The sequence below is a fragment of the Phyllostomus hastatus genome, unplaced genomic scaffold (genome assembly GCF_019186645.2).
Source record: "Phyllostomus hastatus isolate PE091 unplaced genomic scaffold, TTU_PhHast_1.1 phas_contig_159, whole genome shotgun sequence".
Classification (NCBI taxonomy): Eukaryota; Metazoa; Chordata; class Mammalia; order Chiroptera; family Phyllostomidae; genus Phyllostomus; species Phyllostomus hastatus.
Window position 1 is genome coordinate 2,952,189 of NW_025333640.1, and position 25,662 is coordinate 2,977,850.

Sequence of the window (25,662 nt, forward strand, 5' to 3'; positions counted from 1 at the left end):
CGGTGGGGTGTTGAGCAGAAGCCTGGCCTCCACCCATTCAATGGCAATAGCCTCCCTCAGTCATGACCACAGATGTCCTCACACATTGCAAAAAGTCCCCTGGGGACATTTGATGTAAGGTTCTCAGGACACCTGCCGGCTCACCCCAAGTGCTGGGGTCCTTGTGTCCACTGGCCGCCTTCCCCTCCAGCCTCTTCCCTTCACTTTGATACAACACAGAAGAGTCTGCACTGAACAGAGAAAGGACCCAAGACAGTCAGAAAGAGTCGAAGCGTAGCTTGTTTAATTTTTATACATTTTTCTTTTTTATTTTTTGCCTTTTATTGAATCTTTTATGGAATCCCCCTTTTTCTTTTTTTTTTTTTTTTGTTGCATAGGGAAACAAACAAACAAAATAATAATAGCCAGAGTCACTTTCTGTAAATGGTACTTAGGCGCGTCTGCAAAAAACCGAAATGACTGAGTAATATACAATGTTATGATTGGAGTATGATGTGAGGGAGCAGGGCAGGTGAGCCAGGAGAGGGGGCAGGCTGGGCCCAGGTCTGCCCAGGTGTTCCCATGTCCCCCGTCCGGTCCCCACACTGGGGAGGAGGAGGAGCAGACCCAGCCAGAGTCTCTCCCGACCTGGGTTCATGAGCACAGGTGTGTGGGTGTGTTACCCGGTGTGGGCGGCAAGCAGAAAGCGAGAAACAGAGTAAACTATCCTGGTAATATCAGTAAAATATAAAATGAGAAAAAAAAACCCTCAAAAATATCTTGGAGGAAAAAGAAAATGAACAGCAACACCACCAAAAATTTTAGGGAAGGAAGGAAGAGAGGGAGGGAGGGAGAGAGGGATGAAGGGAGAAAGGAAGGAAAATCAGAGGAAAGTGGGTCTCTCTCCCTCCTCCCCGTCGGCCCCTGCCACGCTGTGTGCTCTGTCCCTTGACCTACACTCTGCCTGTCCTTTCCCCATGTGGGGTCCGGGGGTGGGAGGGCAAGAAGTGGGAGGCAGGGGCCAGGACCCCTGGACTTGAAGGGGCTTTGGTTTTGGGGGGCCTGGCTGGGACCCTAGATGGGAGGATCAACAGATAGAAGTGTTGATACAGCTTGGGAATGGGCTTTGGGGTTCCCAACTGGAGGGCTGCTGGGGAAGCTCCCGTCCCCTTTCCAGTGGGCCCCCTTCTAGCCAGGAGGGGTGAGTGGAGGGCTGTGGGGAGGGGCAGTAGCTTGGGGGGGGTGACTTCTTCCCCTCCTGAAGCCCTTCTTCCTGTTGGATCCCGCCTCCTCTTTCCTGAGGCCTGGGTCCCGCCACCGCCCCTGGGGAGCTGTGGAGAACCCCAAAGCCACACCAGCAGACATGTGAGGCACTGCTTGGGAAAAGTCTGTTTTGGTATCGCTGGCAACAAGTCCTGCTGGTATCGCTTTGGGTCTGTCCCCTTGCCTTGCTGGGGGCAAGGGTCGGGGAGTCGGCCTCTGGGCTCAGCTCGGGCCCCCCACACTGTGAAACACTCAGGAATGGGTGGCCGGTGGGGGAGGCTGTCAGCCTGGAGGTGGGACTCTTAGAAAGGGCCCAGCGGCGCAGAAATGGAGACGATGGGAGGATGAGAAAGAAGCTGGATCTGAGGGTGGATCTCTGGAACCCCTTTCTCAGCACCCTCCAGGAAGAAAGTAAAAATCAGAATCTCAGAGACAGTTTCCAGGCCAAAACAAAAAGTAGCCACTGTATAGTCCGTATAATAAAAAATTCATATATATATATATCCCTCCGCTGAAGGTCAGAGTACCATCGGAGAGGCTGGAATGGGGAGGGGAGGGTCCCGTGTGCTGCCTTCTCTAAAGCAGGCAGGACAACAGCTCGCGGCCCCGGGTCCTGCTCAGATGGCTGCTGTCCAGTCAGGCCTGCCTGCCCCTGGAACACTGCTATCTCTGGGGACAGACAGAAGGCTCTGGAGCAGGAGGGGGATCTGTGGGCCTGAGCCTGGAATTGTCTGCTGCTTGGGGAGCTACAGCATCCCCAGTCTCCTTTGGGGCTCCTTTTGAGTCTGATTGTCTAGCTCAGGGTGGGACTCAGAACTCAGCCAGAACCTGGGTTCCAGCGCACAGGCCTGGAGCCCCGTCCCCAGACAGGTCAGGTCTCCTCACACCTCCCTCGCCACGCTGGCGAGTGTCCGGGGCCCTCGACCCAGAGAGGGATGGGGGCAGTCTGCATATATTTGGGAGGCCCCCTTGTTCGTTTCTACAGCATGAGCTGGACCCCAGGGGCAGGCTGAGGGTCAGCATGGGTGAGGATGGATGATGGGTGGTGAGCGACATGGGCTTGGGAGGGGACTGAGAAGATGTCAGTTTCGTACATATAAGAAAAAAAACCCTACAAAAACCAACCCAACCAAGGCCCCTATCCCCACTCTTGGCATAAACCCTAACTGCAGAGTGGGGTCAGGGGCCTGGTTCTTGGTGTTTCTGCCTCACTCTGCCTTCCGGGAGGCCCTGGGAGCGCTGCCCAGCACGGGCCCTAGAGCTTTTCCCAGAATCGGGAAGAGCAGCCCCAGGATGGCGTGCTGGCTGGGGAGGAACCGCCTGCAGTGCTCAGCAGTGGTGCTGAGAGGGCCAGATCGCATGACTGGGGGCGAGGAAGGGTGGGCTGGGTGGGGGCAGGGCAGAGAGCACGAAAAGCAGAAATCAGCCACATGAAAACGGACACACGTGGCCTTGGGCTCTCCGGCCAAGTGGCAGGTCCGAAGGACACTGTCATGGCAGCCGAGGCCGAGCTCTGGGCCCCTCTGTCCCCTGGGGCTTGCTGAGGCGCCTTTTGGGGAGGAAACATGGGATGAGGTTTGATGGCGGATGGAAGCTGGGACCTTTCTACGAAGCCCCACCCTGCTCTGGAGACAACTTTCAAGTCCAAGGGGGCGGCAGCAAACCCTGTCCAACTGGTGTCCCCCAGGTTGGGGCCTGAGGGTGGAGAGCCCAGCCCTCTGGTCCCTCCGCGGGGCCACCCCACTAACCACCTGCTACTGTCTCACCTGTGGGGGAGTTCAAGGTAGAGGAAGTTGGAACTTAATGAAAGGAAAATATGAGAAAATAAAAAACAAGAAAAAGACAACAGCACGGCCAGCCACCCAGGCAGAGACCTGTGATGGGGGTCCCTGACCGGCCCTGACCCCTCTGGCCTCCCCAACTGGGCCTCTGATGGCCGGGCTAGGCCTACAGGTACAGACAGACAGGTATTGCATATATCGAGTTTGGTTTTTGTTTTTTTGTTTCATACCAGATACCCTCCACAGTCACGGCTGGAAGACACAGAAGTGGGTGCTGGGGGGCAAGGGGAGGGCAGAAGGGAACGGACACCTGATGCTGGTCTCCAGGGGTGGGGCACGAGTGGGTCCTTTGGCAACAAGGAGGGGGGTGCACTGGGGAAGAGGGAGCCTCTTTGGGGTGGGAGAGCAATCTGACCCTGAGCCAGAGGGATGCCAGCCTGTGCGGAAGGCGGGATGGGGGGTCTGGCTGTCGGCAGGGCGGCTGCCCCGAGGGCGCTGCCCAGGGTCGCACATGCACGCATGGCATCTGGGGGACTGGCTGGCGGCCCAAGGGCATACTCCTGAGGTCTGCCTGCTGCTGTGGGTGGGGGCTTCAGAAATGACCCCTTGGAGCCCAGGGGCCGGGCTGGGGGTGGCGGAGCACCAGGGAACACCCCCAGTGCAGCAGGGGCCGCGGAGACAGAGCCCGGGGCTGGTAGGGCATGGGTGGTGGGACCGGTCACGGGGCAATTGCTCTTTTAGCGTGTATTTTTTTTAAGTTCTTCTTGCTTATTATTATTATTATTATTATTTTACAAATAGAAATACATCCCTTTTCCATTTTTACTTTTTATTTCATGTCATTGTTTTGTCTTTTTCTTTTTAACTACACGAGCAGGGCATGCAGCTACCTTCGCGCTGATATTGTTTAAAGGTAATACTTATTTTCGGAAGGCAAGGCACATCATGTGGTAAAAAATTTCGTGCAAATTAGGAAACATGGACTTTTTCAAGGTATTTTTTTGAATCTTTTTTTAAGGAGGAGGGGGCAGTAGTGGGGGCTAGGAGGCTGGGGATGGGAGACAGAGCCGGGTACAGTTTGCCATGCAGTGTCAGCTCCAGCGAGCTGCCGGCAGGAGCCAGGTCACAGGAGTCCTCGACTAAGCACCATGCAAAGTTAGATCGCTGGGGGCTGCCGGGCGCCCCCTCCCCTACCACGCCTACCTGCACCCTAAGGTTCCCGGCCGAGAAGCTTCCGGATACCCTAGCTGCCCTCCCGAAGAGCGGCCCATGCTTTGGCCCCCAATGGCCACCCTGAGGGGCCCTGGGGGTTCATGGACAGACCAAGGGTTCTCGAACCCCTCTGGACAATGGGAGGGGGGTGTTGATGGGGAAGGGCCTTGGGTCTTTCTCTGTATGATCAAGTGGGTTTGCCAAGCCCCTTGGGCTGGTTTGGGAGGAAAGTCTGGTTTCTGGAGGTGTTGGGGTGGGGGGAGGGGGGCCAGGCCCAGGGGTACCAAGAGAAGGAGCAGAGGGCCAGGCTGGGAGCAGATGAGGCGGAGGCCCTGCTTGGGGAAATAGCTTTGGCCTAGGCCCGGGGTAGGGGTCATGGTGGGGTACATATTCCTCAGCGCCAGGCATGGAGGCTGGAGGTGGCCAGCGGGGGCTCAGATGGATGGGCTGGGAGGGGTCTCTGTGTTTGGGTCCTATGACCCTAGAACACCTAACACTCCCTCCCAGGCCCCCCACCCAAGATGGCCATCCTGGGGTGGGGCGGGAATGGGGCTGGGGACCCGGGGTAGGGGGGTACCCGGTGTCCCCAGCTTAGTGTTTTTGGAGCGGCTCAACGGAAAACGCTTAGCAGATGGGAGGCCCCCTGTGCAGCACAGGGGCCCAGAGGTGCTGGCACCCCCTCCGCCAGAACTCCCCACCCCGTCCAGGATCACACAAATTGCAGTCCTTCTAGGGGCCCAGCTGCAATGCACCTCCCTGGCTGTGCCCATTTTGGGGGGAAATAAAAGTGCAAACTGTAGTCCCCCTTTGGGCTGAGAGGCACCAGGGAGGGGGTGTCGCTCCAGGATGTAAGGCACTGGCAGAGAAGGCGTGGGGGGGAGGGGACACCGGTTTCCCCAGACCTCGCCCCTGCCCCCCGCGCCCCAGCATGGCAGGATGCTCGGGGGACACCCAGCTCTGCCCCTCAGGCCCACTGGGGGTCCCCATCTCTCTGAGGGGAGCATAGCAATGAGGGGTCGGGGACTGGAGGTGGCAGGGTTGTGGGGGAGGGGTGGGGATGCCCACGGCCACTCTCACGTCTCAGCTGGACAAAGAGGGGCGGGCGGTGGGAATCAGGCACTTAATCCACTCACTGTCACCTCCCACCTCCTCTGGGTAAGTGGGGGGTCCTCCCCTCCCAGGGCTCAGTGGATGGAGACTCCAGATGACCCCCTTTCTTGAAGACCTCTGGGTCTTTCCATTCTGCCCCCACAGCCCCTTCCTTGGAAAGTGCATTTCTTACAGTGTGTGCAACGTGGACCCCGACCCTGGGGGTGTGGAGCCGCAGGCAGGTGCAGTGGGGGGTGGCCTTCTATGCCGCTGGGTGTGGGGCTGGGGGGGCAATTGCATAGAGACTTCTCCTCCCAAACAGACAGGCGTGGGGATGAAAGGCCAAGTCCCAAGCCAGCCCAGCACATGCACGCAGGCGGACATCCCATGGCTGACCGCAGGGCACTCCTGAGAAAGAATCTGCCACGCGTCCTTGTCCCCTGGTGATGACCAGGGGCTCCCATAACCCTCTTCTGCCCTTGTCACTTCCCTGCCCACACCGGCCTCCTCAGTGCCTGCCTTTCTGCTTGGAAATACCAACACCAGTGTGGGAAGCCTGGCCGACATCCTGGCGGAGGTGACGATGGGGGTGCGGGGGAGAGGTGGCCTTTCTGGGTGTCCTGCCCCATGGGGCCTGGGCACTGTCGTGGGCACCAGGCTGTGCTCACCTGGTCCTGGTGGAGGTGGAGGCAGGCACCTGCCCTTCCCGAGCAGCAGCGAGAGATGAGTAACTAAGGGAGACCCCCGTGGCACTGTTAGATCCTCAGCCCTCCACCGAGGGGCGGCAGGCCCGGCTGAGGGGCGGGCGGCAGGTCTAGCTGTGGCGTCCCGAGAGTCCGAAGCGTTGCAGTCTTCTTCACCTTTGTCTTCTTGCTTGGGTGGGTTTATTTTTATGATTTTTTTCCCATTTGTCTTTTTTTTTGGCCTTTTTTTCTCTTTTTTTTTTCCTCCTGTGTGTATGTGTTTGTGTGTTTTGTCTTTTCAGCTGGGCTGGGAGTCGGCGGGATGTTCTTGCTTGCTCTAACTTTCCACCGAAAACGTGGGCTGGGGGCCGGCTGCGCAGCACCCCCGGGATGAAGGAGCAGGGCGTGGGAAGAAATCCTTCTTATCCCAGATACCAGGACTGGCCGGCCCCAGGGGGACGCACAGACAGAGAGGGAGAGAAAGAAACGGAGGTCAGGCTCTGCCGCTGCCCCACCCGCCTCTGCCCCCAACCCAGACCTGTTGTCACCTGCTGGGTGACCCCCGGACAAGTAACTTCACCCCTCCGCAGGGCTGCTAGATAAAACACAGCATGCCTGGTGCAATCTGAATTCCCTACAAACCTTTTAGTGCATTGACTGAGCAACTTCTGGAATAGACTCACTTTTAATCCTTTGTTTATCTGGCATCCAAATCTACCTGAGCAATCTGTAGTAGCTGTTTTTTTCCCACTGAATCGAGTGACAAGCGCCCTGGACCTCAGCGCCCCGCGTGAGAAATGGGGACGTGCCGTTTCACTGAGTCAATCTGATGCAACACCGCTGTCTCCGGGCACTGTGACCAGGGGTGCTTCCATTTTTTCAAAAAACGTTCTTCCATTTAATGATTCCCCCCAACCCCTTGAAGGAGGGACACCCCATTTCTCAGTGGAGGAAACTGGGGGTCACAGAAGTCAAGTAATTTGTCCAAGACCACCGCGTGGGAAATAGAAAGCCGGAACGTACGCTCAGGCCCGGAGGCTCCGTTCCTCTGTTCTCCCTCTGCCTGGGGCTGGCCCCTTCACCTGGCCCTCCAGCCAGTCCAGAGCCCCACCGTGCAAACTGGGAGACAGAGGCTCCTGGAAGGGCAGGCTGGCTGCGCTGGGCAGCTCTGGTGTCAGTCCAAGCGGCTATACAGACCCTTCCCCTGGAAATGCAACCTCCCAGCATGCGGTGGGCCTGGGGACAACTGCCCCTTCCCTGAGATCAGGGCAGTGCTGGCCCCCACCCCCACAGTAAATCAACTGCATCCCCTTCAACCAGACTGCTCTGCAGTGGCTGGGCCATCCCATCAAACTGGTGCTGTGGCTCCCAGCCCCCAACCTCCAACCAAGTTCAAGTTCATCTTGGCCATTACCTCATGTCTGGTTTCCCTTGGCAACCAGACAGACTCTGGGCGTGGCCCTCTTCAGTGGTGGCCGGCCTCCCTTTGGCCCTTCCTCCCTCCTTCCTCCCTTCCCAGGCTAGCTGCTCTGCTCTGGCCCCAGTAATGGGGGCGGCACTCTCAACTCAACATCCTCCCCCTCATCTGAGAGGGAGACTGAGGCAATACACTACTATTCCCCTGGGCTGGCTAAGCCACCAGTATGGTTTTGGGCATGTGGTGGCTTAACCCCTCTGACCCTTGGTTTACTCATCTGCTGAATGAGAGTGATGGGCTGTGAGCGGAAAGGGTTTGGTGCAAAATGCTCAGCCAGGGGGCACCCCATCACTCAGGAAAGGGGGTGAGCTGTCAGAGTCCCTGGAACCCACTCTGGGACCCAAAGCCATGGCTGGCTCAGGATTGGGGGGATTGATGGTGAAACACAGGGAGAGGGGGGTGGGGTATGGAGGTGGTGAGTAATTGACCAGGTGGAGATCAATGGACATTGTTCAGGAGGGGGCACTGATAGGGGAGAGAATATTGATCAGGGGAGGAGGGCACTGATGGAAGGTAGGGAGGGAATATTGATCAGGGGAGGGGATATTGATCAAGGGGAAGGGGCACTGATGGGGAAGGAAGTATTGATCGGGGAGGGGACACTGACAGGGTGGAGGGCAGAAGGGTGCACGGAGAGGGAGAGAAGCCACTGCAGGCTGGGGGCGGGGCGGGGGCGGAGGAAAGCCAACCTGCCAGGAATAATGCAGGCGGAGGCAGAAATGCTGACAGGGCCAGAAACCAGAGGCCTCTAAGCTCTGCGGCCGCTGCAAAGGGGCTCCGGGGCTCCGAGACGGGGGAGCAGGGTCTCACTCAAGGCTTCCTCTTCCTCCCTTCCCTTTCTGTGGGGGAAGGGAGGCCTGATCCCACCTAGGGTGCCCTTAGCCCAGTGATCCAGAGTCCAGCCTGTGCAGTGCCGGTGAGGTCCCCCCACCAGAACTGTCCTCCCTGTTCATTCAGACTGGGGGCCTTGTCTCCCCCATAGCCCAGGACCACTAGGGAGCCTCTAGTCAACTTGCCATCTCGCTTCTGTGCTTCCCCCCACCAACATCAGTCCCAGAAAACGCTTTCCAATTCCCAGACCTGGCTGTGTCCCTCCCTCACTCTAAACCCTTCCATAGCTCCCCATGGCCCCCAGCCAAAGCCCACATTTGGGGTTTTGCACATTCCAGCTATTTCTCCATCACCTCCAGCCTTTGTCAGTGCTGAGCCCCAGGCCGAGATGCCCTGGTCCTTCTCTGCCTGGCTGGTCTTTGCTACTGGGACCCAAGTCCCCGCCACCACCGAGGCAGCATCCTGAAGGCCCCTCCTTGGAGCTTCACAGCCCTGTCCCACTCCCATCGTCCCCCTGGCCGAGAGGGTGCAACGAGAAGCCTGTAGAAGCAAAGGTGCCTGTCCTTGCCCATCTCAGTTTCCCTCCCATTTTAGGCTGTCCACTTGGGGCGGGGCCCCATGCAGAGACTGAGGTGGAGGGTGGCTGGGGAAGGGTTAGGCAGGCAGGGCCCCTTCTCTGCTGTTTTTATTAATTTCTGTTTCTGAAGCAATCAGGACATTCCCAGCCTCCTGTGGGGCGGGGGCGGGCGAGAAAAGGCCTGGCTGCCTGAGCACTGGAGGAATGGGGTGTCCGCACTGCTGGAACTTAAGAGAGGGTGGCCATGGGGGACCCAAAACTCAAAGCGTGGAATCCTTGGATCACCCCAGCTTGCTGAGTGACCCTGATCAAGTGAGCCCTCTTTCTGGATCCCTGTTGGGGCTCTGCAAGGCAGAACACTTAACGTGTGGGCGTACAAGGGTGTGTGGGACGGCCTTGGACTTCTGGTGCCCTTTCTGGATGAAACTGGTTCCCTAACGTTTCAGGCCCTTCAAAAGCCCCCCAGGAGGTGCCCAAGGCCAGAAGGAGAGACAGAGAGGGTGAAACAGGGCTGGGTGTGTGAGGGAGGTGGGGTGGGGATGGCCAGGTCCTCCACACACGCCCTGCACCCTGTGAGCTATAACCAGACCAGCCCTGGAGGGTCCCCAGGAGGCCGGGCTGCGGTGGGTGGCTCCCTGGGCCTGGTCAGCATGGCTCTGATCTCAGTGGAGAACGGGACATGTGGCTACCTTGCCCCCACCTGTGCTCGTGGACTTAGATGCAAGAGACCCCCCCTCCCCACCGAGGCTGGAGGGTCTGAATGTGGCTCCCCAAACCTCCACTCTGTGGTTCTGGTGGTTTGAAGCAGTGGGGGAGCCCTAGGGGGTTCCTCCAAGGGCCTGTGGGAGCTGGCGCTGTCCTTGGGCCACTTCACATTCCATGACCCCCTCCCTCACAGGCGCCAGTAATCAGGGGTTCCAGGGTCCAGCCACCTTTCTCGGACACTCTGTCAACACACTCCTGGCCCGCACACAGCACAGACTTGAACCCTGACCCGAGGGCTGGAGTCAGAATACATGGGTGGGGGGCTGAGGCCATTCCCCACTCCTCCAGAAGCTGGGAGCCAGTCCCCGTTTTGGATCACTGGGATCCACTCTGTCCTGCACTGCTGTGCAACCTCAGGCAACTTGCTCCTTCTCTCTGAGCCTCCTGGTCTCGTGCTCAGCCTCCCCCGCCCCAACCCTGAGCACTCGCAGCTGCAGTGACACGGACTCTGCCTCTGCGGCCACCTCCCCACCTTGCAGGCAGTAGCCTGGGGTGGAGGCGTGCAGGCTTCACTGGGGGGACCCGTCATCTGTCACAAGCTGCCTCAGTTTCCCACCTGTCCCTGGCTTTCTGGAGCCCTTGCCACCCCCTGCCTCCGCCCCCCTGGTCCCCTCTGGCCTATGACATGGAAGGGGCCAAGATGGGAGTGGGGGCACTGCCAGCTCGGGCTGCCGTGCTGTGTGATCCTGGGCAAACCCCCGCACCTCTGTGGCCTCAGTCTCCTCATCTACAGCGATGGGCCTGGGGTGGCAGTAGCCCAGGAGGGTCTCCTGGTAGGGAGCTGCAGGGAGCATCTGGGGCTCCGGCCATACTGGAAGCCCTGGAAGGGCGTGGGAAGCTGGTCCCCCTGCCACGCTTAATGGCCACCGTGCCACAGGCACGGCGAGGGAGGGGTGGCGTGGGATCCAGCAGGCCGGCCTCTCCCTGCACACCCAGGCTGGCCCTTCTGCCCTGGCCCTCCCTCCCCGCCACCAGCCGGCCTCTTGGCCCCTACCTGTGCCTGATAAATGCCCGCTGGATCCCTTGGTCCTAATCCCACAAAGGAACGGTTTGCAGGGGACGTGCCGGGCGTAGAGTAGGCTGCGGGGAGGAGAGAGACCGAGAGCCCGTTAGCGAAGGGGGCCGCACGGGAGCACCCAGAGAGGGTGGCCGCTGCCCAGGGTCACAGAGCACCCAGTGCCCTCCCTCGGCCAATCTGGGCACCCAGAAAAGCCCACAGTCGCAGGCCCCTGGGGTCGCTCAGGAGGGGTGCCTGCTGGGAACGAAGGTGCAGGATGAAAGATTCATAATTCAGAAACTGCCTGTGAATTATTCAGGGCGCTCCGCTGCCTGGCCCATCCTGCGATGGCAGCCTGCATCCCACACGGGCGCCATCAATTATTGAGGCTACTGTAGTTACTAATTTTCCTCCTGGAGAGGCATGGAGAAGGCTGGGTATTTGCGTCCACATGCGTACATATATTTGTATTTTAATTTCATCCATCACATTTTGTGGGCAAGTGAGTAATTCACGGCTGGGCACCACTGTGGGTCAGGGGCCTCAGTCTGGCTGGGGTTAAGGTGCTGGAGAGTCCCTGCACGGTCCTGGCCAGGGCAAAAGTAAGTGGGAGGCAGTGAGGCTTGGGAGGCTCTGGGGGGAAGCAGGCTCAATTTGTAGTTAGGAACCCAGTGTTAGGAAGAAGAGGGAATCCATGTTTATTCTGCCGCTGTTAAGTGTCTAGTGTATGCCAGGCACTGGGCATAATCCCATGTAACCCTCTGTCACCTCAATGAAACCAACATTGTTCCCCGTCTCACAGATGAGAAAGTACACAGCCGGTGGCCACCGTCACCACGTGCTGACTCTACCCTGCACTTTGACACTAGACGTGCTCCCTGGTCCATCTCACCAACTTGCTCCCCACCGCCTTGCAAGTCCAGTATTGTGACTGACTCATTCTGCGGCTGAGAAAACTGAGGCTCAGAGAGGGGAGGACATTTGCCCAAGGTCACACAGGGAGTGAGCTGCAGAGGCAGGATTTGAACCCAAGGTCCCACACTGCATCTGGTGTTCAGATAAAGCCTGTCTGTACCTAAAGCTGCCCTGGGTCTTGGCAGGTAGCGGTTGCTGGGGGCACTTCACATAAGGAAGGGGGCCAACATGGAGGGGGCCCAGATGGAACTGCTGGCCCCTCTTGCTCAGGTGAGGTCAGGAATCTTATTTGGGGAGCGAGGAAGAGAGACACTCAGAAGGAGGGTGAGGGGCAGAAGGAGACACCGGGGAGAAGCCTGGGGGCTCTGAGACTGCCTGCGCAACTGGGGCTGCTCGGCCCAGGAAGACGCAGGACAGATGCTCTGGGGGTACTGGAGGATGGAGGGGGTCAGTGGCTTCGAGCGAGGCAGCCTGGTGAAGTGTGCACAGCCCGTCCAAGCCTGCTCTGGGATCTGGGCACAGAGCCCTTGCTGATGGGTAGACCCCAGGATGGGGAACCTGGGAGTGGCTTCCCGCCCTGCGCAGCTCCAGCTGGGGCAAGTGAATGTGCGGGTGGGCGGGGAGGAGGCCAGTGAGCTGTAATCTGGAGCTACACCTAGAGGGTAGAAAATTCTAGAAGGCAAAGGAGACTAACCCAGGGGCTTCTGCCAGGCTACCACCTGAGGCCACATCGAGGATATCAAGTTCTACAAGGCAAGGTGGCTAGCTCACCCAGAGCCTTGGCGGGGGGCGAGGTGGGGGGGGTGTCAGGCGAGTAGGTGGGGACTGTCCCATCCACGAATATGGCTCATCCAGATTATTGGCAAGAACAGGGCCTATTGTGGTCCTTTTTCCCCAGAAATTTGGAACTCCGGCATTTTTATGGAAAATGTCCTGATTTTAACAACAACAGGTCCTCACTGTCCACAAGGGGCAGCCGGGGGCCAGGCCCGGCACTCAGGCCACCACTTGGAGGTCTTCGTCTGTCTTCAGCGGCTTGCTGCACGCAGGAAGGCTTAGGGGCCCAGAGTGGGCACGTGGGAACCCCAGGCCACCTGGCCACTTGGGGCCGACCACGGACTTGCCCCTGCTGTCTCCTAAGGCTGTATCTGGGAACCCACAGAACCTGCCAGTACCTGCCAGGCTGGGCCTGAGCCCCCAACCCCAGCAGTCGGGGAGGGGAGTGGAGGGGGCCCCTTGGGGACGCCCGCCCTGCCACAGGCACCACTTCCCGAGTGCTTACAGGGTGAGGTCGGTGACGTGCTTCCTCCCTCGTGGGTGGGTTTGGTGGCAGGGGGAAGCGCCAGTCTCGGCAGCCCAGGGGGCGGGGGTGCCAGCATCTGAGCAGAAAGGCAGTGACTGGACATTTTGAGCTGACCACTTCCATTTAACTGGGGGGAACAGAGAGACAGGTGGTTAAGGTGGTGGCACCCCCTCTGCCTCAGGCTGCTGTCCGAGGTCCTGCTGGGGGACGAGGCTGGCAGGGCTGGGCAAGTTTGGTGGGAAGGGGCCCCGCAGGCCTCCAGCCTCCTGGGACTGCACTCCCTTTGTCTCCTCCTCAAGCCACTTCGTACCCACTTGCTTTCCTTCCACCAGATGCCGCCTCATCCTCAACATCACGGGCTGACCTCATGGGTGGTCCATATGCTTTTCCTCATTCACTACCAGGACCTAGCCATCCACCGCCTTGCCAGCAGTTCCAAAATCCAAAAAGCTCTGAACACCGAAAGCTTTCTGTGGAAGTCTGGCAGAAGCAGGCCTGAGCTGCAGCCACAGGACCATGTTTGAAGCACTTCATAAAATACATGCCGTCAACTCTAACACCTGGAAAGCCCGAATTCTGAACCAGCCCAGCTCTGAGTGCTTCAGAAGAGAACTGTGGACCTCCGACCGTCAGAAGACCACTTGACATGGAGATGCACATCAGAAGGCCGCCTGAGACAGCCCGGGGCCCCAGGGCGGTCGCCTGGAGCCCAGTGCCGGCGGGCGGTCTGCACCCTCCACACTCACCGGTCCAGGCTGTTGGCTGGCCGGGTCGCAGGCCAGTGAGACGAGATCTTTGAGTGGGTCCTGGGGGTTGAGGTGAGGCGGGTAGCGGATGGCTGTGTGAGGGAAGTAGGTGGAAGCCGTCTGGGGCAGGATGGAGGTGGTGGGGAAGTGCAGGGCTGAGGACGGGTGAGGGCTCCGGGCGATCCCTGCGGAGACAGAAAGGGGTGGTTACTGGGGGCCTGGCTCACCTGTTCAACTCCCTGGCTGCGCTGCTGGGCTGCAGCTGCACCGCGGGCTTTTGACAGTGATGAGGGCAGCGGGACTGGCAGCGGCCTCATTCCCAGCCCAGACTTGCTGACTGTCACAGAAAACCCTCAGGGTTCGGGTGTTATCCTTGTTTTCTGTTTGTTTGTTTGTAACAGAGGATGACACGGAGGCTCTCAGGTGGTATGTCTGCTGCCCCAAGCCACACAGCATGCAGATGGCAGACCCCAGGCTGGAGCCCAGGCCGTCTGGCCCCATGGCCCGCACCATCACCCTGGGCTTAGCTGGCTCTCTTTGTAAAGGGCTGGGTGGTCAATTTTTTTTTTAAATTGAGATATAATTTGCATACTATACAGGGGTGGGCAAAAGTCAGCCCCACTACCACTACCTCAGGAAGCAGTGGCACTAACCCAAGCAGGTCACTGAAATTCAGATTTGTTCACTGATTTTCAAAGACTACAAGAAGGTGTAAATAATAAAGGCCGGCAATGTGAGAACTTACAAGATTTTACCTAAGTGCACTGTGCTGCTGTGACATTTTTTTTTAATCCTCACCTGAGGACATGGTGATTGATTTTAAGGGGGGCAGTGGAGAGAGGGAGAGAAACATTGATATGAGAGAGAAACATTGATCGATTGCCTCTCATAAGCGCCTGGCCTGGGGACGACCCTGCAACTGAAGGCATTTGCCTCGACTGGGAATTGGGCCCACGACTTTCCGGTTAATGGGACAACGCTCCAACCAACTGAGCCACACCAGCTGGGACCACTGTGACATTCTTTTGAGTTAATAAGGCTACTGTGTAATGATAATAACCTGCGTGTCTTTTTTCATGCAAACAACTGCAAACCTGTGGCCACCCAGCCCTGCAAGGTCACACACCTTTTCAGCGTGTGTGAGTCCGGCACATTCCCGGAGCGGTGCGACCGTCACCACACTGGCTTGTAGAGAATGTTCGTTGTCCCCAAAAGAAGCCCCTGTTCCATCAGCAGTCACCCCCAACATCACCCTTCCCCAGCCCCTGGCAACCACCTTCCGTGTCTGCGGCTGTGCCTGTCCTGGACGTTCCGCAGGAACAGAATCACGCACACACCCTGTGGCCCTTGTGTCTGGCTCCTCTCACTGGGCATCGTGTGCTCTAGGTTCATCCATGATGGAGCGGCTATCAGAGCCTTGCTCCTTTCCACAACTGAGTAATATTTCATGGCGGTGTTTGCTTTTCTTTCCTTTTTCTAAACAATTCGGGGACTTTTCATATATTCACTCTATTCCAGAACATTCCTACCACCCAAAAAGAAGCCCTGTACCCATTCTCTGTCACTCCCCTTTTGTCTCCAGTCTGTGGCCAGACAGTAAATATTTTTGGCTTTTTACCATCTTGTCCCTGCTGCAGCTACTCAACACTGTCATCGTGACCTGAAAGCTGCCACAGGATGAGTGTGGCTGCGGCCATGGCTCAATAAAACTTTCTTTATAAGAACAGGCTGTGAGGGCCATAGTTTGCCAGCTGCTGGTCTAAACCACTGTGCCATGACTTTTTCTGCCTCCCTGTACATGTGTCCACCCTTGTATGGAACTAGATCGTTATCCTCACAGTGGGGTGACAGGCAACATTTGAGAGTTCACTGCAGTTTAACTCGGTTAGCCCCAGTGACAGCTCTGGGAGGGGGAGCCCCAGTTGACAGGTGACATTAGGGAGGGCCCAGTGCAGAGTGCCTGGCTCAGCTTACCCCCTGGAACTGCCGGAGTCTGCTTCCCTCTGTTATCAGGGTGACAGTTCCTGTCTGTGCGGCCGGGAATGCACCCGTAGCACCTGCGTGGCCTGTGCCTGGCCAGGTGCCAGGAGTGTTTACCTCCTTCTGTGACCACCCAACACCATTACTTGTGTGTAGGTTATTTGAATGTAGCATAAGGGAAGCAGGTTGAGGGGAAAGCCACAGGGCAGTGCCTCCTTCTCTTGCAAAAGGGGAAACTGAGGCCCAAAGAGACAGAGGCAGGCCCAGGCATTCTCTGTATGGCACCTCCAGGCTCCCCTGCCTGGCAGGGAGGCTGTAATAATAGGACTCCTGCTCAGACAGCTGGTTGGGCTTCCCAGGCCTCGAGGGGGCTGATGAGAGTGCCCCACCCCCTCCCCACCTGGGGCCTGGGTGCTCACCACTGTGCACTGCTATGACGGGCCGGTGGTGCTGGGTGAAGCTGGAGAGGCGCGGTGAGTCCTGGGGAGACGGGCTGTTGAAAGGTGATTTGTCCATCTCTGTTTTCTTCACCGGGGATGAGATGCCTGTGTTGAGGGGGGTCAGAGGGTCACAGGGCTGCAGGCCACTCCCAAGACCCCAGTCTCTCTACCGGACCCCTTGCTTTTCTCCCAGGAGTCTGTGGGCAAGGGGCTGGGGGCCCCATTTTATAGATGGAGCAAAGTAAGGCTCAGAGTAGAGAAGGGAGCCACCCAGGGTTCATAGCTTTGATGCCAACATGGGTCCCTGATATCCCAACACAGCCCCCCACCTTCCCTCCTTCCAGAGATAGGTCCTCCCAAGGGACGTCAGAGCCCAGGGGAAGGCAGCAGGGTGAGCAAACGGGAGGGTCCCTGGTGAACTGAGAGGACACGGACAAGCACCAGAGCTGCTGTGCTTGCGCTCCCTAATCCTTACAGGGGACAGAAAAGGACCTTCCTTGCACAGTCGTGGCCAGGATCACATGAGATACAACGTATAAAACCATTAGACCTGTGCCTGGCACATACCCACTTGCTGGAATGACTTGCTTATTGTCATTCCTCTGAAGACGGAGGCCTGACTACCTCCCCTGCCCTGGCCCTCAGGAACCCTGACAACCCAGCCCCTTGCACCTTGCACCTTCTCCATGAATGAATGAATGGTGTAAAATGGGCATGTGGAGAATCCATGGAGACCCTGGCACAGAGCAAATACTGGCTCAGGAAGGAGCTGCCGTCATCATGATACATGGGACAGACCACACCAGGGCCAGGCTCACATTAGCCCTGAGGAAGTGTGAGTGTCCCTCGCTTTCCTCCCTGCACGCCCACCTCCTCCATCCTCCGAATGTGAGAGCTAAGGGTGCTAGCATGCCCCTCAAAAAATGTAGCATCCTGGGCCCAGCCCTATCCCTGGAATTGGGATCTCAAAGAAGTGGGGCCAGGAAATGGACATGTTTAGAAATTATTTTTAAAGTGCATTTTAAAGTAAAACGTACCCATTGAGACCATGATGTAGTCTGACTTTCCTGCCACCCAGCACAAGGCCCCCTGCTCCGGGAACTGCTCCTCAGCACAGCTGACATCAGGGCTGTCCTGGGCACTGTGAGTGCTGAGCAGCACCTCTGGCCGCCACCCACTTGATGCCAGGAGTCCTCCCCACCCTCATGTGCCAGCCATGTATGTCCCTAGCCATCGCCCAGTGTTCCCCATGGGCACAGTCACCCCAGTTGGAGCCGCTGTCTTCCTCTGAGGTATGCTGTCACTGTTTCTGGGGTCTGCTGCCCAGGCCTCGGGGTGTGGGCATCTGCACATGTTCCCTGGCCCCACCCCGCCCAGCACGCTGTTGCACCCTTTTCCCGTGGCATTTCCATGCAGGGATAGTCCTGTCTGCTCCAACAGCATAGCTTGGAGTGAACCAGATCTGGGAACCAGGGCCCCTGATGGCCACTCAGGCTGTCACTTGCTTTTGCTGTTACAAATCCCTCCTGCCCGTAATGGCCCTGAGGACGCACTGTGCTATGTGAATGAGGAAATCCTGGCACTCGGGCCAGCAGAGCTGTGGGAGCCAGAGCCCAGTCCTTCCCAGGGAACAGGAGAAGCTAGTGGGATGGAGGGCTGCAGACAGGAGGGCAGGCTGGCTCTGTAGGCCATGTGTGTGTGTGGGAGGGTGGCAGGCTTTCTGCTGGCACGGGGCTGTGGCAGAACCAGGTTAGTGCTGTCAGACGCTCACTTAGGAGGACTTCCTAGAACAGCCTGTCCTGGATGGAAATAGCTTGGCACGGACCCGCCCCTCCTTAGCTTCCTGAGATGGGGCCTTGGAAGCCAGGACAGGGCCTGGGAGGGGGAGCCCGGCGGGCGCTGGGGGAATAACCATTCATGTTTCTGGGCAGGCTCAGAGGGCCCTGAGCACGCACCCCCATGTTGGGGCATCCCCCGTTTGTTTAGCAAACAGGTCTGTAATGCTCCCATTTGAGCTACTGCTGTCAGTTAACACATCCTCCTTCTAAGCTCCTGCACCTCCTTTTAACCTGTAATAGCCCCCTCATCTGAATGGCCATCTTTCTCTAGTACCCGTGGCTACCAGTCCCCACCGGAGCATCCCATGTGCCCCCAGTGAAGACACACACGTGCCTGTCTGTCCCACTGAGGCACACACTCTTCAAAGAGCGAGCAGGCCTGCACATCTCCCACCGAGCATCCGTTTGTAGAACAAGGTCACCCCACACTGGACTGCCAGCTCCGCTGTGGGTGAATCGAGTGTGATGTAAGGGAAGCAGGTCGAGGGGCAAGCCACAGGCTGTGGGGGTGCCCATTCTAGCTGAGTGCGGGGTTGCCAGGGCCTCAGAACACAGGGTGGTCGATGAGAGTATGTGGTGGGTGGAGTGCTTGGTTCTGCTGAGACCAGCCATCATTCAGGGGCATTTACTATGCAGCAAGGCCTCTCTCCCTTGGCACTGCACACTGGGGACAACCGCAGATGTCCTCAGATGCTGCCCAGCATGCCCTGGGGGCGAAGTCACCCTGGGTGAGGACCCTTTCCAAGGTCTCAGGCAGAGCACTCTGAGCCTGCTGTCACACAGTCCTCTCAACTACCCCATGCGAGGCTTCCAGGAGTCACCCCAATTCACAGATGTGGTGATTAAGGCCTGACGGGAGGTCACTTGCCCAAGGCCACAGGGTCAACAAGTGGTGGAGCTGGGATTCAAACCCAACTCAGTAACTCCACAGGCCATGCTCTGCCCTGCAGTGGGCAGAAGAGAGAGCCAGAGAGCCGGGATGGGGGCATTGCTTGCTTTGCCCCTATAATAACCACCTATGCGAAGGGCCTAACTCCCCAGAAGGGACATAGAAGCGGCAAAACAAAGCACCCTGGGAGCTGAGCAGAGGGTGCCCTCTTTCTGCCCCACTTGGATGGGTAATCAGGGAAGGCCTCTGGAGGAGGTGGCCAGGAGGAGAAAGGGCACTCCTGGCCCAGGCATAGACAGGTGGGCAATGGCCTGGAGGCTGGCTTGTGGGGCCTGAAAGATGTGGCTGCATGGGTCTCACCTGGGCGGAGCTGGCATGACCTCCTTCAGACCTCTAACCTTCCCAAGCAACAGAATGAGGCCCCTGGAGTTGGGGGTTAGCTGAGCACTGCCCTTGGCAGCCACAACAGAAGAAGGGAGAGAGTGCTCCAATCAGTTTAATTCTCTTAATGAGCAGCTAATTGGGGGCTGTCTAGACAGGAAGCTAGAGGAAACCAGGAGGAGGAGAAAGAGGAGGAGGGGAAAAGGAGGAGGGTGGGGGGTTGGGAGAGGACAGATGTATCCATCTCCCCTACTAGGCTGTGAGCACCTACAGGGCAGAGGCAGACATACAGTAGGGTTTTTAGTGAGGTTACCACAGGAGAAAGTGAGTTCGCCATCATTGGAGACAAACAATGAAGCTGGAGGGGGACAGACTGCCTGTGACATGCTCTTTCAGCTCCCTGATTCCCCGTTCTACACCAGAGGCTGGTACAGGTTTCCTCCTTGTTCCTCCATTGGTGCCATTCCGCTCTCGGGGCAGAAAGGTCAGACCAAGCCACAGTGACTTGCTCTAACTTTTCCTTCCTTTTAAAACTTCGCTTTTCTTTTCCTTTTTTTTTAGCTTCCTGAATTGAAAGCTAGGTTCTTTATTTCCGACCTTGCTTTAATCAATACTTAAGGCTATAATTTTACCTCTCAGGGCTGCTATGGCTACATCACAGAGGTTGTCTTTCAGGTCTAAATAGTATATATTTTATACTTCAATCACAGAGTTACTGAGAAGTGTTTTTGAGTTCCCAATCAGTAAATGACAGGGCAGAAGTCTTCCAATATCTGCTCTACCCTCAGTAACAGAACCCTTAAATTTTAGAAGGGCACATAATTGAGTACGGTAAGACTACAGTTCCCAGTGTCCCTTGTAGCAAAGTACAGCCATGTGACCCAGGGACATAGAGATAAGCAGGAGTGGTTAAGTGCATCTCCTGAGAATTATTTTTAAAGGGAGAGGCCATGCCCAGTTTTGACCCTCCTTCTTCCCTGCTGGCTGGAAGGCAGAAGCAGTTGTTTTGGACCACGAGGTGGAAATGAAAACCTCATTCCGGGAAGTATGAGGTAGGAGCTACCTTACATCACACCTGCCAGGGCTACTGATGGCTGGACATTTCTTGCAAGAGAAACACATTGTCCTTTTGAGTTTCTGTTTCTCACAATCAAACTTAAGGCTTACTGAATACAGGGTCTTTTTTTTTTTTTGCAAAGAGAAATTTTTAAAAAGATTTTATTTCTTTTTAGAGAGAGAAAGGGAAGGAAAAAGAGTGGAAGAGAAACATCAGCTCGCATGCCCCCAATCAGGGACCTGGCACACAACCCAGGCATGTGCCCCGACCAGGAATCGAACTGGTGACTTTTCAGTTCGCAGGATGATGCCCAACCCACTGAGCCACACCAGTCAGGGCTGAATTCAGGGTCTTTGTAGAGACAAACCTGACAGAGACAGGGAACCCACAGACACACTCTGGCCCATAAATTAGAACCTGATAAATACAGACAGGTCCTCCACAGTAGGTACCTGCTTTGGGAGCCCACACTATGGAAAAGGGGGGACCCTTGAGACCTCAAAAGTAACAACCAGAAGCGTTAGAGACCAATTCAGGGAGATGGGAATTTTATAAAGATACGAGCAACAATAAACTCTACTGTTTCCTGGGTACTTATCACGCACCATACAGATGCTCTACACACATTCTGCCATTTCACCCTTCCAACTTTCTGAAAGAAGTTATCTCATCACTCCTATTTTGGAATGAGAAAACGAAGGCTCAGGTAAGTTACCTGCCCAACGTTACACAGCCCACACAGTGAGTCAAAGGCAAAGCTGGGATTCCAACCCAGGTCTCTCTGGTGCCTGACCCCGCCTTCTTCATTGTAATGTTGCTTTTCAGGAATTCTATAGATGTCACACTTTGCGTAGACAGATCTTTACAAGAAAGAAGGCTCTACAGGGATAAGGAGGGAGAGAGGAGGGGGGAGGAGAAAACAGATCCTAAGATTTACTGGGTACTTATTATGTGCCAGGCCAGTTCTAGGGACATCAGATGTACTGATTTACTTAATCCCCACAACACTACTATAAACTGAGTACTGCAGGTATCAACGTCCCTTTTTCACAAGTGAGAAAACCAAGGTTCAGAGGTGGGGTCGCTAGGAAGCTATAAGGACTGGTGGACTCGAGAGTCCACCTTCACAACCCCTAGGTTATCTCGTGGGGTGAGCCCTTGATAAAAGATAAGGGACTAGATAGAATGATACTTCTAAAATGCAGGACACAGACCCTGCTGATAAGCCCAGAAGTAACAGGGACGCCTGCTCCAATGCAACACAAGCCTGAGAGCCACTTTGCACACTATTTCTTTAGTCACAGATGCCGGTCCGCTAGAAAAAACCTTAAGGCAAAAGGGATTTTTCAGATGAGAACCGTGGTGGAGATTGGGGCAGATGATATGTAAACAAAGAATCCCCAGGAGTTAGCACTCAACAGAAAAGAGACACTTCGGAACTGCGGCCCATGAGAGTCTGGAGAAGACCCAGCGAAGACAGAAAAGCAATAGAACAAAATCCCCCTGGAAAAGGCCGCTATGAGAAAAAAGAAGGGGCTCCTACAGAACCGGAATCACAAGGGGGACGATCCCATGGAGATGGGAATCTCATAAACGTAGGAACTTCATGGAGGACCCCACTGAGATGGAATCCTACACCTCAGGACCCTCTAGACGAAGCCTACGGCAGACTCCAGGAAGAAGCACCCTGTTAATTGGAATCACTATAAAGTTAACTCTATAATCCAAGAACCCCACTGAGATTAATTAGCCCCTGACAGGGAGAGAACAGGAGGTCGGGCGAGGAAGAGACTCCGCCCTCCCCGTCCTGAGCGGAACGCAAAAGCTCCGAAACTTGAGCCCGAACGCAAACGTGTGACTACAATTCCCAAGGGGCCTCACTGATCCAGACCCGCTTCCCGCTCTCTGGCGCGCGCGCAGTGCCTGCCGGGATACGTAGTCCCGGGTGCGTAACCCCGACCGGAAGACGGGTTCCACTCCCGCCGCCAGCCCCACCTCCTTCCATGTCTTCCGTCCAGTTTCGGCTGCTACTCGTGGGAGAGCTGGGCGACGTGTAGTAATCGCCACCAGGGCTTGTGTCCACGTCTTCCTCCATCGAGCCCGATTTGTGCCGTTTGCTCCTGAGGGGCGAGGGTAGAAGAATGCAAGCCGGTTACCACAGAGATGTGGGCGGAGGCGACGGGTTTTGCTAACTTCCGATCCTTAGAGGGCGGGGCGAGAAGTGTGCTCTCGCGAGACATCCTGCACTTTCCTCCAGTGCTGTTAGCACTTGTTTCAGCTTGCGGATTGCTCGGACTGAATACCTGGGGCCAGAGGCGGGGAGGGACCCAGCTGAGGTCAAACAGCAAGCGAGCAGAGTGCTGACTAAAGACTTTAGGCCTGGCCGGTCACTTGGCCTACTGTAATCCCCAGAACAACTGGTAGGATTATGATCCTTTTTTACAGATGAGGAAACAGAGGCAAACACGATGTGACCAGCTCATGGTCACACAGCACATGTCAGCAAAAACTGGTGTCTTCATTCCCATGGAGTCTCAGGGTTGGACCCGCAGGACTCAAGCCCAGAGCGGGATGTCAGGGCTGGGGAATGGGCACTTGGGGCTTGGTTTTGAAGGATGAGGGAGTGTTTCCTAGGTGGACGATGAAAACAAGCATTTCAGGGAAAGGAATCAATCACCTGTGGGCAGGTGATGGTAGGCAAGGGGTCATGAAATGCCCAGAGATGAGGACCCAGGCACGTACCCACTGGAGGAAGTGCTGGGTAGCGTTCTTCTCATGCCGGTACTGGCTGGATTCAGGTCATATGCCAAGTGCCCCTGCAGCTCCCCCAGGGAGAAGTTGGGTCCTGTTCCAGTCACCACAGGTGCTGCAGAGAGTGACAGAGGGGAGAATGAGGGAGGGAGTAATGCCCAGGACTGCAGTTTGCCCTGCAGCGGTGGGGAGAGCCCCTTCTCAAACTGGCCTCATTCCTAATTTATGAAACTGGTTTTATTCAGTGGATCAAAAGACCAAAGCCATCAAAAGAGGCCAAGGTCATGCTGTGGGGCAGAGGCATAGGCAGAGCTGGAGCCCAAGTTTTCCAGCACATCCTGAGGCTGATCTGGACAGGAAGACAATGGTCAGGATTAAGCAGAACTCCCTGGGATGGGATTCAAATAGGGGTGTCTGAGGGAACGGGGTGAGTCCCTAGTAGGTTTATAGGGAAAGCAAGGGGGCAGGAAGCAAAATGGGGGTTAGGACCTCCTGGGACAGGACAGGGGAAGGCCCCAGGAAGGAGGGATTCTGGGAAGGTTTTTCAGCCCCCTCACCCAGCATTTGGAGTCTATTTCCTGGGAAGAAGCATGTCACCCTGACCCTGAGTTCTGGGAAGGACCTGGATGCTGCTCTTCCTAGAAACTTTGGCTTGATGACGGGGTAGCTGGGGAGAACGAGGGGGAGACGTGGAGGGTGATGGGCTCTTCCTCCTCCCTGAGTTCCTCCCCTCTCCCTGAGAACCTTTCCCTCCTGGAGCCTCCATCCTGAAGCTCCTTCTGCTCTCCAACACCCCTCCCCCTGAACAAGCCCCTTCCCTCTCTGGGTCCCAGCCCAGGGTGTGTGGGGGCACTCACTCCTGGACACTTGGATGAGCTCGGTGACACTGAACACACCAGAGGTGACGAAGCTCTCCTGGAAGTCAGTTGTGTCTGCAACAGGGAGAGAATGGGCATCAGTGGGAGGGTCTGTTTCCCTCAGTGGACACCCTGGCACTGCCCAGACTCTGGGAGTTGGACCCGGCCCAGGCAGTTGCCTCCCCACCCCTGAAGCCCTGCAGTGGCAGGGCTCTCCAGCCAAGCCTGTCCACTCGGATGGGGGTCCCTCTGCCCTCACACTGCTAAAGTGGACGTTCCTATTATTTACAGCCAGTCTCCCCTTCTCTGGGGATTCAGGGCTCCCCAAGATGCAGCAGACTGCAAGCAGAGGCCAGATCCTGGTTCATCTACTCAGTAGTGATCTTGGGCAAATCCCTTCCCCTCCATGGTAATCTGGAAAATGGGAACCTATACTGTGTTGTCTGAGCAGCTGTGAGATAAGAATCAAAATACCAAGGAGGAGCCCTGGCTGGCGTAGCTCAGTGGATTGGGCGCAGGCTGTGAACCAGGCATTGCAGGTTCGATTTCCAGTCAGGGCACATGCCTAGGTTGCAGGCCATGGCCCCCAGCAACCACACATTGATGTTTCTCTCTTTCTCTCTCCCTTCCCTCTCTAAAAATAAATAAATAAAATCTTTTTTTAAAAAAGCTGTTAAAATACCAAGGAGGAGCAGGCTTGCTTTCCTCGCATCAATCCTCACACCCTAGGCAGTGCTGCCATTTAGTATCCTCCCTCCAGACGGAGCTGCGTGGAGGCAGGGCTGTCTCTGTCTAGGCCATGCCTTGTCCTCAGTGCCTAGACTAAAGCCTGGCAAAAAAGTCTGAGACCCACAGGCTGAATGGAGGGTTCACAGGTAGCAGATAAAATCCTGTGTCCCCAGAACCACACCCACCTAATGTCAAAGGAAGCAGGACTCTGGGGGCTGGGATGGTTTGTACACAAGAATTCACAGCAACGTGATTCAGAAAAGCCCAAAACTGGAAACAACCCAGTGTCTGTGGATGGATGAATACATAAACCCACTGTGGTCTCTCCAGGCAGTGGAGTATCACTCGGCCATAAAAAGGAATGAAGCACCGACACTCGCTACAGTGTGGATGGACCTTGAACACATGGTGCTCAGTGACAGAAGCCAGACACAAAAGACCACATGGGATGTGATTCCATTTGTGTAAAATGTCCAGAACAGACAAATCCACAGAGACAGAGAGTTAGTTCCTGGTTGCCAGGGGCTGGGGAGTAACTGCCAAGGGGGAATGAGGTTTCTTTTGGGGTGGTGGAATGTGCTGGAACTAGAGAGCGGTGATGGTCACACAACATTGTGGGTGTACTTACTGCCATTGAATGTTCCATTTTAATAGGGTTAAAGTGATACAATTTATTTTACGTGTATTTTATCACAATACAAAAAGAACACACTTCAATTTCACTAAGTCCAACATGAGCTGTGTCAGGCAGGGGTAAGGCAGGCAGGGCTGGGGAAGCCTACCAGGAAGGGGGCCTATCTTACACAAGGGACTCAGAGAAAGCCTCACTGAGAGAGTAATGTGTTACCAAGACCTCAGGGTTCTACTGGTGGACAACAGGAATACATAAGTTAACGTTTGTTAAGTGCCAAGGACAGCATGTGGCACAGGATAATGGCCCTGTGAGTGTCGGTATTCTGGTTAAGATGACCATAAATGTGATGTTTGGCCTGGGGGCTACAAAGTTCCTGGTGGCAAGAACAGTCTGTGCAAAGGCCCTGGGGTTGGAACACATTTGGCAAGTTGGAGGCCAACAGGGCTGGAGTGGAAAGAGCTTCTGAAGCCTTTCCATTCTTAGGGCTC

General features: G+C 56.2%; 1 protein-coding gene across 4 annotated transcripts in view; it reads right to left on the reverse strand.

Moving 5' to 3' along the window:
* Positions 1–3,835: 3,835 nt before the first annotated feature.
* NFIC (nuclear factor I C) overlaps positions 3,836–25,662 on the reverse strand; it is a 64,810-nt gene continuing 42,983 nt past the window's right edge. For 2 of the 4 annotated variants that reach the window (XM_045831671.1, XM_045831670.1), the window contains exons 4-11: positions 23,812–23,886; positions 22,946–23,069; positions 22,199–22,323; positions 16,018–16,143; positions 13,619–13,803; positions 12,852–12,999; positions 10,652–10,737; positions 3,836–6,447 (exon numbers count right to left, since the gene is read on the reverse strand). In XM_045831671.1, the coding sequence (XP_045687627.1) occupies positions 6,430–6,447; positions 10,652–10,737; positions 12,852–12,999; positions 13,619–13,803; positions 16,018–16,143; positions 22,199–22,323; positions 22,946–23,069; positions 23,812–23,886 (887 nt within the window). In that variant the 3' untranslated portion in view covers positions 3,836–6,429. The remainder of the gene's footprint in view (positions 6,448–10,651; positions 10,738–12,851; positions 13,000–13,618; positions 13,804–16,017; positions 16,144–22,198; positions 22,324–22,945; positions 23,070–23,811; positions 23,887–25,662) is intronic. The other 2 variants (XM_045831672.1, XM_045831673.1) reach the window with 2 other exon arrangements.